At 53.8% G+C, this 19,043-nt stretch overlaps 1 protein-coding gene across 1 annotated transcript; it reads right to left on the reverse strand.

Annotated features, from left to right (window-relative positions):
• Window positions 1–527: 527 nt before the first annotated feature.
• Window positions 528–2,130, reverse strand: LOC135891042 (protein FAM170B-like). The gene is made up of 2 exons (XM_065418531.1): window positions 2,061–2,130; window positions 528–1,312 (listed from the first exon to the last, which is right to left on the reverse strand). The coding sequence occupies exons 1-2, from the start codon at window positions 2,128–2,130 to the stop codon at window positions 528–530; spliced, it is 855 nt and encodes a 284-aa protein (XP_065274603.1).
• Window positions 2,131–19,043: the final 16,913 nt, after the last annotated feature.

A 19,043-nucleotide genomic window follows, 5' to 3' on the forward strand; every position in this document is an offset into this window, starting at 1 on the left:
TCCCTGGTGGCTGGGTGCGGTGCGGCCAGAGCCCTATGGAGGGGTGGGGCTCGGCGCTGCTGTCTGGGGCTCTGCTGGCATCGGGCAGGGCCTTGCTGCGGGAGCTGCAGGTTGCTCCTCCGGCCGGGCTGGGGGAGGGGAGGGAGCCTGGCAGCTCCGGTTCGGCCTGTTGGCCCCGGGGGGGAGCCTGGTGTGGATCTGGCGCGCTGGGCTGGGATGCCGTTGGCCTGGCACTGCTGGAGCTGCCAGTTCTCAGCCCTGATGCTCGTAGCGCTGGCCTTTCCCAAGCAGGGGCCAGGGTGTATCACGGTGAGTCCCAGAGCTCGTTGTCCTGGCCTCATGTGGAGATCGGGTCTGGCTGGCAAGCCGGCAGCGGGCAGAGCTTCCTAGCCGGGGGCAGCGACTGGCGTGTGTGCCCAGACCCGCTGCTGGCTGTGGTCCCCACCCTGTGTATTCAGGGCTCTCCTGGCAGAGTTGTCTCTGGTCTCAGCCAGCAGCTGGGCTCCCCCGGCGCGTCCTTGCCAGGCCTATCTGGCAGCCTTGCGTGGGCGCCGTATCTCTCCCCCACACTTGCTGCACTCGCGGCCCCCACGTCGCCGTCTCTTCCGGGGCGGCTCTCCCGCCCTGAGCTGCCCCAGCACCCGGTAGTAGACGCGGCAGCTGAAGCCTTCGCGCAGCCCGTGCTTCACATGCTGGGTCAGGGCCTCCAGGCTGGGGAAGACTCGGCAGCAGGCCAGGCAGCGCAGGCCCTGCTCGGGGGTGAGGAGCCACTCAGGGGGCGCTCCCATCGGCTGCTGCGGAGCCTCCTCTGCTGGCCCCCCCACGCCGCTCTCTGCCTCGGGGTCCACGTCCCCCAGCTCGGACCTGGTGTGGGAGCTGCTCGGGTCCGAGCCGGCAAAGCTTTCTCCTCCGCTGTAATTGGCCTTAAAGATGCGGGGGCGCTTCCTAATGGTTCCAAAGCCAGCCCCGGTCTCCCAGGCCACCGAGACGCCGTTCACGGCCCTGACCTTCATATAGAACAGGGACTTTTCTTCTCCCTCCCCCTCGGCCTCTCTGACACGGGCCGAGCGCTTTCTCTTCACGCCCGCGCCGGGTGGATCCCCTGGGGGCTGCGCACACAGGCGGTTGGAGGCCGCAGGCTGCACGCCGCGGGCGGAGGTGTGGCTGGTGACGGATGTGGCCGTGGAGGTCTGCTGGTTTGGGTCCCTGGGGCCTGCAGAGGCAGAGACCCCCTGCTCCGCCGTTTCCCCAGGAACGGAGCTCCCGGCAGAGACCCCCTGACGAGGGGGCGACTCCCCTGATCTCTGCGACTCTGAAAGCAGAATGAAAGCCCAACTCCTGCGGCCATCCCCCCCTGCGGTGCGTCCCCCTCCGCCTCCCAGCCCTGTGTCCCAGGCCCAAAGGGGCCCTCTGTGGGCAGGGGGAGGGGGTTGGGAAGGGGACTCACTGAGTACGAATATCAGGGGAGCGACCAGTCAGGGATCTGACACGCTGCACCCAGGGAAGGGCCGGAGCCCCCTTGCTTGGCACACTGGCAACTAGGTTGGACAGAGCCCTAGACAACGTCCTGTCGGTGTCGATGCTGCCTTGGCCCTGGGGGGGATGGACGCTCTGCCCCATTGGTCTGCCCCAGCCCTGACATCTATGACCCTGGCATGGTTACCAGGAGCAGCCTGAGACCTGGCTGTGCCCATCTCCAAGGCCCCTGGCTTAGGCTCGTTACCCCACGGGCCCAGGACTCTGCACTGGCATCTCTACATGGAAGAGCCATTTCGTGCCCCCAGATATCTCCTCTTCCTGGTGTCTCCTTCACCCTTGGGGGGGGGGTGTCTGTGTCTCCCCCTTCCTCTTTTCCATTTAACCATTTAGAGGGCTCTGTCTCTCCCCACTTGGAGTCTGTTTCCCCCACTGTGCCCTGGTGGGGTCTCTGTTTCTCTCCCCCTCCCCCTTTGAGACCTCCCTGAGGCAGGCAGAGAGAGAATTCGAGTTCATCCTTGACCTAGGACCCCTGCCAGCCTCTCCCCCGAGTGTCCTGTGGGCCCAGGGAACGTCCTGCTCACCTGACCCCTCCTGGGCAGCTCCAGGATTCGTCTCTGGGGCGTCAGCAGGAAGCCCCTGGCTGTGCAGCATGGTCCTGGCTCTGGGGACTTGGGCCAAGGCTGGTGCCTGTCACAGTCCTCGAAACCTCCTGGATTCTCTGTCCACCACCAGCCAGGAGGTCCGGGTCTCTGCTGGGGAAGGGATGGCGGTTCTGGTCCAATTCTCCTGCTAAATCTCCAGATCTCACAGTGCAGGCAGCAGAGACAGGATCACGATTGACCTGAGCCAAGGGTTTGATCCAAGGGGCACCAGACTGTTGTGGTCTAAATAGTCCTGGAATGTTCTGGTCCCAACGGCATCAGACTGTTTGGATCCCAACGGCATCAGACTGTTTGGATCCAAACGGCATCAGACTGTTTGGATCCAAACGGCATCAGACTGTTTGGATCCAAACGGCTCAGAAGTTCTGAGCTGGGTGAGGTCATTGTCATCCCAGCTGGCAATGCTCAGTTCCGTGCGAGCTGCTCTCGGGTCCAGCCGACCCTCCTCGAGTCCCGTCCAGGGAGGGCCGAGTTAATGAGGTCCCAGCCAAACCACTCAGCTGGGTCTATGCTGCACAAGGCCCGGGCGGGCCCATCCGGGGTCCGATCAGGGAGGGTGGAGCCATATCAGCCTCTGGCTTTGTGCTGGCACAGACTGAAGAGCAGGACCATTCATATTAGTGTTGATTTGGGTTACGGTAGCGCCAAGAGGCCCAGTCAGGACCAGGGCCATTGCTGGGAGCTGCCCACACCAGAGTGAGAGACGGTCCCTGCCCCGATGAGCTGCCAGTCTAAACAGACAAACAGAAATAGACAGACAGCAACTCCGAACCCAGCACACCGTAGGCAGCCCGGCCCCAGCACAGAGCTCCTTTGAGATGCCTCCCCCAGCCCGTTTTAATCCCCCAAACCACCACTCTCCGCTGCCCACGTGCCCCAGGCAGGCCTCCTTGCTGTGCCGCCATTCACCGCACCCTGCCCCCACAAATAGAGCTGCAGGCTCCATGTGGGGAAGAAGAGATGGGGGGCCAAGCGTACCCTGGTCAGGAGCCACCTAATGGTGGCTCCTGGCTGCTTTTCTTCCTCCCCCTGGAGGCCTCTGAGACCCCCACCAGGATCTAGCTGTCCCCTAAAGAGACACCAAATCAACAAAGGCCTCTCAAGGCTTAACTCATGCCAACCCCAGCCAATGCCATGTAACTGCCACCTGCACCCAACCCCACCTCCACTTCCAGTCCCAAGGGACCTGAACCCCTGGTCAGAAGTGTGATGTCCACCAGTGGCTCCTCACACCCCGATACACCTGCCCCCCTGTCCCTGAGCTCCCCAGCCCTGGGCACTCTGGCCTATGGATGGCCCCATCGCCGACAGAGGCACCAAGGTCTCCCCAGTCTCTGGGACGTTAATACTGAATCTTTTCTTGTGGGGAGATTCTCTCCTTGCAGTTCCCATCCAGCCCTGTTGTAAGTCAGAGACCGGCCAAGGCCCCTGGGGCAGAGCTGTGGGGGGGATCCCAACCCAGCTGCCTCTGGTGAAGGGCAGGTCTTCTAGCTGGAGGGGCCTTGCCCCAGGCACCCACCAGGGGGCGCCTTTCCAGCTGTGCAGTGCAGCTGTTCTCCTCCTTCCCCCCCACCCCCGCAGCCAGGCTGCAGGGAATGGACGTGGTTCTGAGCGGAAAGTGCCAGAGTAAATGCTCTGGGTAAGAAGTCGGTGATGCACATCCCAGCCCCTTTCTCATAGCTGATGGCTAAGAGCTGTGGCATTGCGGTATCAGCCGCATGTAGGGCAGGCCCTTGGGGGCCACCAGCTGGTGTATAGTCACTTTCTGGTGTGAAGCTGGGAGAGAGCTCCCGCCCCCCAGGCTACACTGAAAAAACCTGATTGGCTGAGGGAGTGCCACTCAAACACACAGCGTTAACTCTGACCCTGGGGGTGGGGGGTTGAACGAATGGTGTGGGGCAGCCTGGGAAATTTGGAAAGAAAACAGAGAAGCTGCAGGACAGGAGCCCTGAGCTGGGGCAGGGCGGGAGCTGCTGGCAGGAGAGCCGGCTGCTGGCAAAAGGGGATTTGTGTAAACTCTCAGCCTTCAGCAGACAGGAGCTGAGACCAGTAACCGACCCACCAGGCTGAGCTCACCCAGCCCGCCAGCACCATCCAGATCACGGGCCGGCTGGGCTGACCCCAGGGGGAGGGGGTTGCATTGGCACGGGGCAGAGAGTCTGTGTGTGTCGAGCCAGGCGTGCCCCTACTGGGGATCCTGGCCTGGGTCTGCTCCGGGCTTTGCCCCGGTCACAGAACAGTGTTGTGCTGTTATGTGTGGTGGTCGTTCCAGGGGTTAACTCTGACCCCCTAGGAGGGGAGTTGATGTTTGCGCAGAGGCGCGTGGCTGGGACCTCTGCTCCAGGCCTGGCAACCCCCACCTGACATTACTCAAACGGTTTCCTGATCACCTGTGAATATTACTGCACGACATTCCTTTTCCACTGAGCGTTTCCTTGTTGTGTTGGCGACAGCGACCTTGGTGTGAAAGCTGCCGTCTCTCCCTCTTGTAGGAGTGAGACCCCGAGCCCCATTCCACTGCCAGGCTGTCTCTCCATTCACACCCTAGTATTTCATGGCGGGATAGTTGGTCACCTGCTCCTTGATACGTTGCAGGCTACATCATGCTAAAGTGCCCATGTCCAGCCTGCAGCTTTGTCCCGTAGTTGTCTCGGGCTCACATACATATCCGAGGCTTGGAAGAAATGTTGACAGATCCATAAAACTCCTAGTTCTCTCTGAACTGATTGCATATCTTCAGGTGTTGGCATCTGCTGCTGACGTACGCCATGCGCATCGGCCTGGTGTATTTCTAGCAGCAGAAAGATTTCTGCTTGGGTGTGGCAGTTGGGGGGGGTTCTGCTCCTTGCCAATTCCTGCATCTGTTGGGAAAATCAAAGGTGTCTTTCAAACTGATGGGTCCTGCCAGGTTTCTAGGTGTCTTTGAGCAGTGTCCTCATCCTGACAAAGCAGGTGCCATGTGGGTCTGTCTGGTAGATTTCTGTGCATGGGTGGCGGGTATAAGCTGGTGGGGGGACTCAGCTCAGATCAGGGGCTTGGGGCAGCTGGGATGGTTCGGCCAGGGCTCCTCTGGCCTCCTCTCCCACCACCAGACTGAGCGCTCCCCTTTACCCTGTTCTCCGAGGGGAAAAAAAAAAAAAACACCCCGGATCGATCTCAACCCCCTTCATACTCCCATCTCTTTGTAAAAAGAAAGAAGAAAAAAAGCCCCTTGTTCTGTTCCCCTTTGTTGTCTGCCTCAGAAACTGATTCTTTACTGTTCCACTACCGGTTCAGCAGGGAGGGTGGGCTCCTCGGCTGGCCCCACCCTTTCTGGTCCCTTTCCTTGGACGTTTCTTTCGGAATTGTGAGGTGACCACAATATCCCTCACAAAAACGGTTCATTGGAAAAAGCAGGATCGGGCCCAGGCAAGCAAGAGATAAAGAAACTGAGAAACAGGTTGGAAGCCCTAAGGGCATAGTGTCAGGAGTAAGAAAAGGCATGAATCCCTGGAACAATACTTAAAATGGTGAAATCTGGGTTGATAAAGGTGTCATTTTGGGAGATAAACAAGTGATTTAAGGAAAGAGAGTGAAAAGTTAACTCTACGGAGGCTGGAAAGAATTAAGCAATTAAACCTTGTAAAAATGTTAAGGACCATGTTTAAAAAAAAAAAAAAAAAAAAAGTCTTGGTTTCTTTGCAGCCATTCTGAAGGGAAAATGGGCCCTTTCCCAAAAGAATGTCTGTAAATAATCCAAATAAAGAGACACTCTGATTGAAATCATTTGACTATGGACAATTTAGTCAAATTTGCTAGAACATGGGCCGGGGGTGGGGGTGGGGGGTGTTCTACTGGAACTTAACTGACCCAAATGTATAAAGGGAATATCATCTATATACAGCTATGAAAAACAGAACAGTGTAGAAGGAATGTTAAGGAAAAGAAAATGTGTATGTTTCTGTCTGTGGAAATATGTGAGGTTCTAAGAACCTAAACCAACTCACCTGGTTTGTAAAACTCCTGTTTTGTAGGTTTAAGATAAATCGGTTTTGTGTTGTTTTTAATAATGCCACTAAAAATCCATTTGACTCTTTAATTCAAAGTTGCAAAACTGACAAGACCTTTTTGCCAGACACAGGTAATCCGTGTTGTTTGGCTTTGGGATTTGGTATTTAACACTTACGGGGTAACTTGAGTCTTTTACAAAATTTAAAATGGTTTTAAATAAAGACCAAGTCATGGCTGCAGCAGGGCAGTCAAAATCAGGAGACTAGGGAGAGATTCTGGATTCTTTTTTGTTTGTTTTTTGTAACAAAATAGCAGATGAGCTGTAGTAAAAGGATAAAGACAGTGCCCCTCTGAAGCAAGAGCAGGGGTGAGGTGCACAAAACAAAAAGAAGCAATGTTAGAAACACTGAGCCTTGGGATGGCTCTGTGTAATCAGACTGTCACTTTGATAAGGATACATGATTGATATGTGTAGACGTTAAACTATAGAAGGAATGTGCATTTTCCCCAGGACATGTGCAGTGTCTATTATAGAAGGAGTGAAAGAAATGCAAGCGAAACATGCTACTTAATTAAAATCCTATCAGGGCTCCAATGGAGCCACAATAGATTGTGTTTTCTTTTTCAGATGTGTGTGTGTTTTGGAAGCAAGAGTTAAAAGGAATCAAAACTCCGGTAAAAGTTAATTGTGTCTGCTGATGGCTTTGAATCCAAAAGCTAAGTCTCTGTTTATGCAAATTACCTAACTGATTGATGAAGGGGGGGGGGGGGGGAGAACTGCCAGCTCAAAGAAGCTACAGATAAAGGACATACCTGGTCAGCAAACAAATTGTCTAAATAAAAGGCACGGTATAACAAGATACCTTTAATTGAAATGAGTTGAATGTTAATAAGTACCCCTGTAACAATGTATAGTGTGTAGGATTTTTCCAAAAAAATCCTTTTTGGTAATGATGCTTCTCAGCTATTACCTGTAAATAAACTAAAAGCTTAACACAGCAGGAAAAACATTACAAACTTGGTCTGCTGTATGAAAAGAGAAACTGAGGTACACATGGATTTAATGACTGAACAGTGAAATAATTTCCCCATAACCCTTAAAAGATAGAAGCCATTGAAACCTGGCCTGCCTATAGAACAAAACCACAGGCAAATATGGAGTTAATTGCTCTTGTTTTGCCTGCAATCAGCAAGGGTATTTGTGAAAGAAAGGAATATTTTAAGCAATAATAAATGCCACCCCAAAAGCGGTAGAAAAATGTTAGTCTTTCAGAAAAAGCTGATACCAGCTACAGGACAACCTAATACAGAAACAAATAGTCTCCACTTACTGTAAGCACTGATTTAGCTGAGTTCTCGATCAATCTTGGCATTGGATGGCAGAAAGTTACCAATCATCTGTTAAAAGGTAACATAGTTCCTAAAAACAAAACAAAAAGGCAATGTGAACCATTATATTATACACGCAAATGGGGACATGTTAAGAATTGCCACTGCAGAAAGACATAACAGCTTACCATTGGTATAACATATTTTCTGGATGGTCTCCCAGAACTACTGGCATACTAATGTTACTACCCCTAATTGTTTTGGGTTTTAAATTGTATGTGTTTAATTGAAATGTTTGGAATGTGCTGTAGAATAAAACAAATGTATGCAAAGCTAGAGCCACAGGCCCATATCACCTCCCAGTATTTTCTATTACGTGGACTAAATAAGAAGTGACACTGGCGATTAATAATCTTTGTGTCAAAAGGGGGATATGTAGGAGCACGATTTTATAATGTCCCATAAGAATTAATGTATGATTTGATTGACTAGGTTATTGATTGTAAAACTTAGCAAGGTTCAATTTGCAATGCCTTTTTGCTTGATATGAATACTACTGTTTGAGAATACAATCTGTTTGTGTGAATGAGGAATGTATGCATCAGGAAAGATAAGGTGTGAAGGCCATTGTTATAGCCAGAGTTAAGGAAAAAGAAGTAAAGAGACTTAAAGGACATCAAAGAATCATCAGGTACTGCTTACTATCCAGACGGCTGTTAAACTGTCTGGCATCGCAGCATGGATACATGCTTCGCAGTGTAAGAAGGCACCACCCCCAGCGAACCAATCATCACCTCAGGAGCACGCAGAGTCAATTTTGACTCCGGAAGAAGACGTAGAGGAACAGCCTGCACTACCTTACAATCTACACTCTCGTAAGGGTTGCCAGAAGCAGCCGACGACCTAAAGCAAGGCCCGAGAAGGAGCAGTAGCGAGCCTAGCGCCTGCTGCCTGGTGGATGTAAAACCATGACTGCGGTTCCCTCAGTTGAGGTTGTCAGAACCAGAAGGGCCTTGCCTCCAACATGCGCCTCTGGTGGCGCCTGTTCCTCGGCTGCTGGTGTCTTAAGGTCTGGGGAGTCCACAAAGACAATTCTTTTATCCAGCAGCAAGTGTGGATAGCTCAGACCCTTAATATTTCTAACTGCTGGGTCTGCAGCCACATCCCAGCCCACTCTCAAGCTGGTGTTCCTGTCCTGGCAATCCCACTCAATTCCCCAGACCTCACTGGAGGACCTTGTCCATTTAACAAAACATGGAACAACAATGACACTTGGGAAGCAGTGGGAATAAATGTATCTAAATGGATAAGTGTGGTGGAGGGAAAAGGTCATTGGTGTTGGGTGTGTAATGGGACAGGGCTGGATCTGGGGGAAAAAACGTTGCCTTCAGCATATTGTGGCCAATGGTGTATGGGATTATTCAAACAAAACTAAAGAGTGGCGGGCTGGGTATGGGGATATGAATTTTTTTCTCAACCTGGGATCAAACAGAAAAATCAATCTCCTGTTCCTCCTACAGTAATCTTAGTGAAAACAATACAATCTTTCAATGCCATGCAAATAACACCACTCCTCGTAAGGAGAATTACCCTGTGCCCTTTGAAGGATATTACTCCTCCTTTGCAGGCACCTATGTGACAAATGGGTGCAACCGACCCTTCCCGGCCTTAATAGGCCATCATTGGGTTTGTGGGACCAAAGCTTATACTGTGTTACCAGCTAACTGGTCAGGTATCTGTTATCCCGCCCGAGTCTTCCCACAATTCCGAGTGCTAGGGTCCTTCCCACGAGAACGCCTCCGTAATTTCAGGCGAAGAAGAAGGGACTTACCAGATGCCCAATGGTATGTAAATAACATAAGCCCCTTAACCTGGGAAGAGGCCATTGGCAGTTCCCTTATCCCACTTGGGGGAGTAATACACCATGCAAAAAGGCTCCTGAGGTTACAAGCAGTAGTTGAAATAATGGCAAATGAAACCGGAGAGAATTTAAAAACCCTGGCCAAAGAAACAGGGGCGATCTGACAGATGGCCCTCCAAAACCATCAGGCATTGGGCATCGTGCTGGCGGCCAAAGGAGGGACCTGTGCTCTCATTGGAAAAGAATGTTGTGTGTTTATACCTGACGACACCAGAGAGGTAATAGATCGCGCTAGCCTCTTAGAACAAATCCCATATCTTCCCCATGAAGAGCTGAGTTCTTTATGGAAGTGGCTATGTAACCTGTTCAATGTCTCTGGCATAGGAAACTTCCTGACTATCCTGTTTGGAATCCTAATGATTTTTGTATGTTTTCAGTTAATCTCCTGTTGTATCCAGAATTGTGTAAGGTATGCCACCCAGGTGACTGCCCCAAAACAGTGTGCTAATATGATGATGTTAAATATCACTGATGAACGAAGAGATAAAGAACGATTAATATTTGGAACCCAGTAATTGTTGGTCTTTGCGTAAACTTGACCAAAAGGCGGGATTGTGAAAGTGAAACGAATTCTATTAAAGAAATAGAATGAATTAAAGAATGCTGTATGTACCTTAAGTAGAAATGAGAAATGCTGCGATCCACGTGTCAGCAAAGCAGACATTAAGATAGAACAATTGCTCCACTTAAGGGCAATTGGTGAAGCATTAGCCTTAGATGGATACGAGTTAGTAAGGAAGCAGGATATGCATATTGTGCCCCAGGTAAATTTTACAATTTTGCTCTTTGTCCCTTTGTTTAGTTCACGCCCTTTTATCTGTATAAATAACACTGTTTTGGGTCTTGCATGGGGGCTCACATTATCTGAATGTATTAGCAGAGCGCTGTGCTAATAAACAGAGTGGTCTGACAAATTGTGAGTCCTGAGTCTGACTTTGACAGGCCTCAGGGCTCCGGCGGGTGAGGGGGGTGGAAGATGAAGGGTGGAGCGGGGCCTCGGGCGGAAGGGGTGGGCCGGGGCTCTCGCGTCCCTGAAGTGGAGGTTCACATGCCACCCGTGCTTGTGTGTCTCTGTGATGTCATCTTTGGGGCGGGGTTTGTCTGCACTTTGCTCTGGGAGGCTCAGGGGCCTGGCCCCCGTGAAGCATTGTACAAACAGTCCATGCTACAGAGGGGAGAGTAGCCAGCCCGGCCGTGGAAAGCACTCGTGCGCTCTGGCACTGATAGTCACCGCGGGGGGGCTTCCCATGGGATTTGAGTGACTTACGTACATGACGCTCTCATCTCCGCACCGGGATCGGAGACGTCCCTCCTCTCACTTGGTTTGACGACAGGCCCTTCCCGTCGGCACAGCGGGTTCTAGCTGCCCTAGGGAACAAAGGAGAAGTGTCGCTTTCTTCCAACGCTGAACAAGGGACTTTATTAGAGTGAGGGGAGCAGGATTAACCCCACGGCTGCTCTGTCTCTCTCTGCTTCTTTGACCCTTCCCAGCCACCTGTACCTGGCTCCCTGCCATAGATTTAAAGTGACAGTATGCCTATTCTCCCACTCCCCCCCTCTTGTCTGCATTAATAATCTTTAACAAGAGCTGATATCTGACAACTAATTATTGAGCCCAGCGAGTCACCGGCTTCCCCACTCGTCCCGAGCAGCTCAGTGCCAGCGACGGCACGGGGCAATGGGGATTGGGCCCCAGGGGTGGGGAATCTGCAGCCTCCCCCAGGTGCTTGTCCAGTCCCCTGCTCTGCTCCTGGAGTCCTGCAGGTTTTCCTGATATTTAACCTCCATTATCCTTGCTGCAGTCGCTGGACTCTGTTTCTGTGCTCGTTGGCCAGGAGGCAGGATCAGCCCCCGTCCTTTTCACCAGACCTCCCCGCAGATCTGCAGATGGCTGCAATTCCCCTGGGCCCTCTGCTGCAGACCGGCCACCCCCCGGCCTTGTCCTTTCCTGAGAGGTTTTACTGCCCAGGCGTTTGATCCCGGTGGCTGTTCTCGAACTCTCCCCATCCCAGCGTCCTGCCCAAAGTGCAGGGCTCAGCGCAGAATGCAGCTTCCCACAAGGCCCGGACAGCCTCTGCCTGCAGTGTGCCTTCCCCCAAGAACTGCTCAGACTTCAGAAGGACCCAGCTCCTCAGCCTGTCCCTCCTCTGTGGACTCCCCACTGCTGGCTGGTCACGGTGGCACTTTGCCTGCAGCTCTGAATGCTGGGTGCAAAGCTCCTCACGGCCAACCTGTCCCGAGCAAGGGGTATGTCCAATAACAAGGGTGATCTCCGCGCTGCTGCAGGACGGCACCAGTGGGGGGGTTCCCTGGGTGGCATGAGGGAAGCTGTGCCCCCCCCTCCTGGCGTAGCAGCCAGCCCCCCTCCTTACACACCCCCAGGCCGCCCAAGTGCTGCCAGCCCCAGAGTGCCAGGAGGGAGGGTGAGCGGGAGACGACCCCACCCCCATCCCCAGAGCACAGGCCGGTTCCCCTTACCCCCCCCCCCCCCGCTTGGGGCCCCGGCCACGGGGGGAAGAGCCCCCAGCAGCACAGCCCAGGAAGCAGGAAGGGGCCTGAGTGTGGGCAGGGCCACACAAGTCTGTTGGGGAGGTACGTCCTCCCCCTGCCTTTGATACCCACCGACCATGGCCCTGGGCCCTTTTAAATCACGTGGGTGGGCCGCAGGGCTCCCAGGGACGCACGGGGTGGTACTGGCTGCGGCGAAGGCAGCCGGGTGGGCACGTGGACGCCCTGGCCGAGCCGGAAGCGCACGCCCAGCAGCGCAGCCGGCAGCACCGCCCAAAAACCTCAGCCATCCCTTTCCAGGGGGCCCATTGGCTGTTCTGCCGATTGATGTCGGCCAGCCTGGAGATGGCATGTGCCCAGAGTTGGTCACACGTGTGCCCGGCCGCCTGCCTGAGGGGTCCAGTTAGAAACACCTGCCATGGGGAGGGGGCGGCGTTGGGCCAGAGCACCCCCCTCCCCGCTGGGAGAAAGCCCAGCACCACACCCATGAGGAACAACTCCTGACCTGCTCTGTCGGGGCGGGGTTAGCACCCTCCAGGGGACAGTCCCAGCAGGTCATGGGTCCTGTGGGACACTGGGGTCATCTGCATTGGGCTTTGCGCCCGGGCACCGGCTCTGGGGCACCAGCACCCCCACTTCCACAGAAGCCTGTCTTCAGCACCCCTTTCAAGGGGTTTGTGGGAAGATAGCGCTGCTGGGGGAGGGGCGAACCCCATGCACAGAGGTGCCTGCCCCTGTGGAGAAGTGGGGGGCATGACTGACCCAATGTTGGCCAGGAAGTGCTAGCCACAGGAGCGTAGCTGGGGGGGAGCAGGGGGAGCGGCCGCTCCCCCACTGCACATTCTCCCAAAGTGGCGCCTTAGGCGCCGACTCCCTGGGTGCTCCAGGGCTGGAGCACCCACGGGCAGCCCAGCTCCCCAGTCCCCACCCCGCCCCGCTCCGCTCCCTAGCTCACCTCCGCCTCCTCCCCTGAGGGCGCTGCAGCGTTCTGCTTCTCCCCCTGGCTCCCAGCGCTTGAGCAGCTGATTCGCGGCAAGCCTGGGAGGGAGAGGGGAGGAGGGGGAATGGGGCATGCTGGGGAAGAGGTGGGGCCAGGGCGCGCATTTGGGGATGGGTCCAATACGGGCAAGGAGGGGGTGGAGTTGGGGCGGGGATTTGGGAAGGGGTCCAAGAGGGGCAGGGAGGGGGAGAGCTCTTTATTGGGCACGCTGAGGCAAGACTGCAGAGTTTGTGGGAGGTGCCTGGCCCCCGCTTGCGTCCCTGAGCCCCTGGTGACACAGCGAACGAGGTTCTCCGGAAGCATGGCCCTCTTTGGCCCAGGTCAGGGGGGATCTACATTGTGGGCTGTAACACTGAACTGGTTATTCTTCCATATTCCCCAACATGAGACTGGGGAGGCCTGGGGGTAACTGAAAGCAGACTTCGGGGCTTATTGGCCCTAAGTCTTGCTGCTTTCCTGTGTTTTCTAAGTATCACTCCCTATTAGTCTTTAGTACTTAGTGTACCTTTTTATATGGCTATGCTTGCTTCTCATTCCTCTTTGGCCATAGAAGAGCTATCCTTTGAGCATCAACTATGTCCCATAGGATCCTCCTGTGATGGATTAGGGCTCGATCTGCACAATTTATGAATTCTGCTTGATATTGTGAAGCTGATTATGCAAACCTGCTGTATTGTGAATGTCTCTCTACCAGTGGAGCCAGTACTGCTGACAGGCCCTGGAGCACATATGCACCCAACAGATGCATTAAGAAGGTGCTTAGGACTTAACGACCCTATTCAGATGTAAACATCTGGGATAATGAGTGAGCTGCACCCTTAGGAAACCAGTTTAGCTGACTCTAGGAGGGAAGGGGAGGGAAGGTAGGAGCATTGGAAAACTGTAGCAGGAGCAGAACAAATAGGAGTCCTACAAGAAGAGAAAGCACTGGGCAGGAAAGAGCAAGGTTACAGAAGCTAGGTAACGGGGCTCCAGCGAGAGAGGTCTGTGACGTTATTGACATAAACTGGGACCATATAGATCATTGTTGCAACCAAGGTCCTGTAGTGGCACCCAAATCTTGTATAAAGGGGGTCAAAGGGGGTGTCTAAGACAAGGTTATGGTTTACTGGTTATAATTATGCTGTCTATATGTGTGTATCAGTTTTGTAGTTGAAGTTATGAATATTAGCTCTATACTGTCTGTATGGAAAATTTATGCTATGCTTCTGGGTGACATCCCAGACAAGCTGGGATTAGCTCTGCCTAGCCTGCTTGATGGCCCATTAAGGACCATCAGCTATACAATGGACCCATTGAGAGAAGGCAAATATGCCTTGAGACTCAGCAAAGTATTCAGGGACTGGCCCATGTGACTCCAGGCTCCATTTTGCTGTAATTTTCCACAGTAAGAACAAAGAGGTGTTCTTACACCTGGAAAAGACTATATAAGGCTGATGCCTCATCTCCATCTTGTCTTCAATCCTGCTTCTTATCTCTGGAGGGACTTTGCTACAAACTGAAGCTCTGAACAAAGGACTGAGGACCCATCCCAGCTGGGGATGTATTCCAGAGACTTGATTTGAACCTGCAGTTTATTCTATCGCTGCTGCAAGCCTGAACCAAGAACTTTGCCATTACTGGATGTAAGTGATTCCATTTAACCAATTCCAACTCTCATCTCTATCTTTTTCCTTTTATGAATAAACCTTTAGATTTTAGATTCTAAAGGATTGGCAACAGCGTGATTGGTGGGTAAGATCTGATTTGTATATTGACCTGGGTCTGGGGCTTGGTCCTTTGGGATCAGGAGAACCTTTTTTCTTTTACTTGGGTATTGGTTTTCATAACCATTTGTCCCCATAACGAGTGGTACTGGTGGTGATACTGGGAAACTGGAGTGTCTAAGGAATTGCTTGTGAGACTTGCGGTTAGCCAGTGGGGTGAGACCGAAGTCCTCTTAGTCTGGCTGGTTTGGTTTGCATTAGAGGTGGAAAAACCCCAGGCTTGGGCTGTAACTGCCCTGTTTGAGCAATTTGTCCTGAGTTGGCCCTCTCAGTTGGGTTCCGCCAGAACCGCATGGTCACAAGGTCACTCAGCACCAGGGCTTGAATTGTGCCGGAACACTCCGGAACGCCATTCTAGCACCTTCTTGAGGAGCTGCAATGGCAATTGGGTGCTGCCAGTATCACTTAGCGGTGGCATTGGAAGCATGTTCCGGTACTTTTGTCTTTTTTTTTAAAGGACTGGAGCACTCCTCAGTATGTAGCAGCCTCATGCCCACTTTCCTGAGCCCAAGGACTGCAGACAAGCCGAGGGACTTGGACCCCAGCCCAGAGAATGCCCTGGAGCGGTGAGGGACATGAGTTTAGTGTTGATTGTTTTGTATGATCTGCGCTCTCCTGTGCTCTACATGATTAAGTATAAAAGTGCATTCATGTGTTAGACTCTCAGGAAAGTGTCTCGCTCTTCACAACTACTGCATGTCCCCGAGGGGTTCAATGCTACAACTGACACATCACACCTTTTGGAGTTCTGGGAGAGAGGTGTGTTTAAATATCAGGAAGTCAGAGGGGTCAGGGAAGCAACCAGAGGGACTAGGTAGCTGGATAGCAGCTTCCAACATGCACCAAAGTCTGTGCCCTAAGAGTGGGCCTAGGGATCCCGAGATTGGGGCAGTGGCTGGATTCTGTTCTTTATCCCAGGGATAAAGCGCTCACAGGCTGGAATGCCCCTCACAGCAATGTTAGTGGGTGGCCAGCAGGGGGCACTTACAAGGATATGACACGGGTCCTTCATCATAGTACTTTGTACTTATGTTTCTCTCTGAGCATCTTGAAGCATTTTGCAGCGGGTGGTGCCCAGGGCCAGCTCTAACTTTTTTGCTGCCCCAAGCAGCAAAAAAAAGCTCCGCCCCCCGAGCCCCCCCCGCCGAGCGCCGTGCCGGCTCCCCGCTGAATGCCGTGCTGCCGGAGGCCCCCCCCCCCGCCGAGCGCCGCGCCGCCCCCCCCCCGCCGAGCGCCGCGCCGCCCCCCCCCCGCCGAGCGCCGCGCCGCCCCCCCCCCCCGCCGAGCGCCGCGCCGCCCCCCCCCCCCGCCGAGTGCCGCGCTGCCCCCCCCGCCGAGCGCCGCGCCCCGTGCCCCCCCCCCCCCGGCCGAGCGCCGTGCCGCCGGAGCGCCCCCACCCCTGCGGAATGCCGCGCCGCGCTGCCCCCCGCCACCCCAAGATTGGCCGCCCCTTACCAGGTGCCGCCCCAAGCATGTGCTTGGTTGTCTGGTGCCTGGAGCCGGCCCTGGTGATGCCTTTTTGCGTGTGTTCGCTCCCCCTGCTCTTAGAACCTGGCTACGCCCCTGCTAGCCAGGTCCCCAATCCACGGCTCTGCTCCCCTGGAGAGACTGACCAGCAGAGCAGCAGACTCTGAGAGCCCCATCCCTGCCTCTCCGCAGCATTGCCGCCACCGGCCAGCTCAGCTCCTCCAGCACAGGGTCACTAGCTGCCCACTGGCCTCTCCTGCCCTAGGGCCGGGCACTGCTGGCTTTCCTGGGGCTCTGCAGGGGGCTGCCCGGCGGTGACGGTCACCCATCTGCCTCTGATTCCAGCATCCCGCCAGCTCCCCGCCCCAGGGAGACCAGCAACCAGCCAGGCTGCGTGTGGAACCAGGGGCAGCTCCGGTGCGTCCGCCAGAGGCAGGCGGCCAGGACCCACCACACTCACCCCAAGAGCCAGACTCTCCCGTCCCCGCAAGTGAAGACCCTTCACTGCCCCGGTCCCTGGCTCTGCTACCTACAGGTCTGTGCAGGGCCGGCTTTAGGCCGATTCAGCCGATTCGGCTGAATTGGGCCCCGCGCCAAGAGAGCCCCGCGCCGCAGCTCTCCACCCCGCCCCCAGCTCACTTCCCCCTCCTCCCCTCCCCTGAACGCTCCGCCCCCTGCTCCTCCCCAGCCCCTGCTTCCCGCGAATCAGTGGTTCGCGGGAAGTCTGAAAAGAAGCAGGGGCAGGCAGCAACAGGTAACCCGGGGTGGCGGGGGGCGCGAGAAGGGCTCCGGGGAGGCACGGCCTAGTCCGGCCCCGGTTCCGGCCGAGCGCGCCGGGGCTTCGGGTCCGGCCCCCGGCCCGGCCCCCGCGGCTTCGGCTTCGGCCCCCCCGGCCCGGCCCCCGCGGCTTCGGCTTCGGCCCCCGCGGCTTCGGCCCGCCCGGCCCGGCCCGGCCCCCACGGCTTCGGCTTCGGCCCGCCCGGCCCGGCCTGGCCCCCGCGGCCCGGCCCCGGCCCCCCGAGGGACTCTGGGCCGGACCCAAGCCCAGTGAACACAGCCGGAGTGCGGCTCGATTCATAGATTCATAGATTCTAGGACTGGAAGGGACCTCGAGAGGTCATCGAGTCCAGTCCCCTGCCTGCATGGGAGGACCAAATACTGTCTAGACCATCCCTGATAGACATTTATCTAACCTACTCTTAAATATCTCCAGAGATGGAGATTCCACAACCTCCCTAGGCAGTTTATTCCAGTGTTTAACCACCCTGACAGTTAGGAACTTTTTCCTAATGCCCAACCTAAACCTCCCTTGCTGCAGTTTAAGCCCATTGCTTCTTGTTCTATCCTCAGAGGCTAAGGTGAACAAGTTTTCTCCCTCCTCCTTATGACACCCTTTTAGATACCTGAAAACTGCTATCATGTCCCCTCTCAGTCTTCTCTTTTCCAAACTAAACAAACCCAATTCTTTCAGTCTTCCTTCATAGGTCATGTTCTCAAGACCTTTAATCATTCTTGTTGCTCTTCTCTGGACCCTTTCCAATTTCTCCGCATCTTTCTTGAAATGCGGTGCCCAGAACTGGACACAATACTCCAGCTGAGGCCTAACCAGAGCAGAGTAGAGCGGAAGAATGACTTCTCGTGTCTTGCTCACAACACACCTGTTAATACATCCCAGAATCATGTTTGCTTTTTTTGCAACAGCATCACACTGTTGACTCCTATTTAGCTTGTGGTCCACTATAACCCCTAGATCCCTTTCTGCCGTACTCCTTCCTAGACAGTCTCTTCCCATTCTGTATGTGTGAAACTGATTTTTTCTTCCTAAGTGGAGCACTTTGCATTTGTCTTTGTTAAACTTCATCCTGTTTAACTCAGACCATTTCTCCAATTTGTCCAGATCATTTTGAATTATGACCCTGTCCTCCAAAGCAGTTGCAATCCCTCCCAGTTTGGTATCATCCGCAAACTTAATAAGCGTACTTTCTATGCCAATATCTAAGTCGTTAATGAAGATATTGAACAGAGCCGGTCCCAAAACAGACCCCTGCGGAACCCCACTCGTTATGCCTTTCCAGCAGGATTGGGAACCATTAATAACAACTCTCTGAGTACGGTTATCCAGCCAGTTATGCACCCACCTTATAGTAGCCCCATCTAAATTGTATTTGCCTAGTTTATCGATAAGAATATCATGCGAGACCGTATCAAATGCCTTACTAAAGTCTAGGTATACCACATCCACAGCTTCTCCCTTATCCACAAGACTCCTTATCCTATCAAAGAAAGCTATCAGATTGGTTTGACATGATTTGTTCTTTACAAATCCATGCTGGCTGTTCCCTATCACCTTACCACCTTCCAAGTGTTTGCAGATGATTTCCTTAATTACTTGCTCCATTATCTTCCCTGGCACAGAAGTTAAACTAACTGGTCTGTAGTTTCCTGGGTTGTTTTTATTTCCCTTTTTATAGATGGGCACTATATTTGCCCTTTTCCAGTCTTCTGGAATCTCTCCCGTCTCCCATGATTTTCCAAAGATAATAGCTAGAGGCTCAGATACCTCCTCTATTAGCTCCTTGAGTATTCTAGGATGCATTTCATCAGGCCCTGGTGACTTGCAGGCATCTAACTTTTCTAAGTGATTTTTAACTTGTTCTTTTTTTATTTTATCTGCTAAACCTACCCCCTTCCCATTAGCATTCACTATGTTAGGCATTCCTTCAGACTTCTCGGTGAAGACCGAAACAAAGAAGTCATTAAGCATCTCTGCCATTTCCAAGTTTCCTGTTACTGTTTCTCCCTCTTCACTAAGCAGTGGGCCTACCCTGTCTTTGGTCTTCCTCTTGCTTCTAATGTATTGATAAAAAGTCTTCTTGTTCCCCTTTATTCCCGTAGCTAGTTTGAGCTCATTTTGTGCCTTT

The sequence above is a fragment of the Emys orbicularis genome, chromosome 17 (genome assembly GCF_028017835.1).
Source record: "Emys orbicularis isolate rEmyOrb1 chromosome 17, rEmyOrb1.hap1, whole genome shotgun sequence".
Classification (NCBI taxonomy): Eukaryota; Metazoa; Chordata; order Testudines; family Emydidae; genus Emys; species Emys orbicularis.

What these genes read in the sequence shown, in the direction of transcription:
- LOC135891042 (XM_065418531.1), bottom strand. Translation starts at nt 2,130, where the DNA reads ATGCTGCACAGCCAGGGGCTTCCTGCTGACGCCCCAGAGACGAATCCT. An exon ending in AGCTGCCCAGGAGGGGTCAG is followed by an intron (nt 1,313 to 2,060) that starts GTGAGCAGGACG and finishes TTCTGCTTTCAG; the next exon opens with AGTCGCAGAGATCAGGGGAG.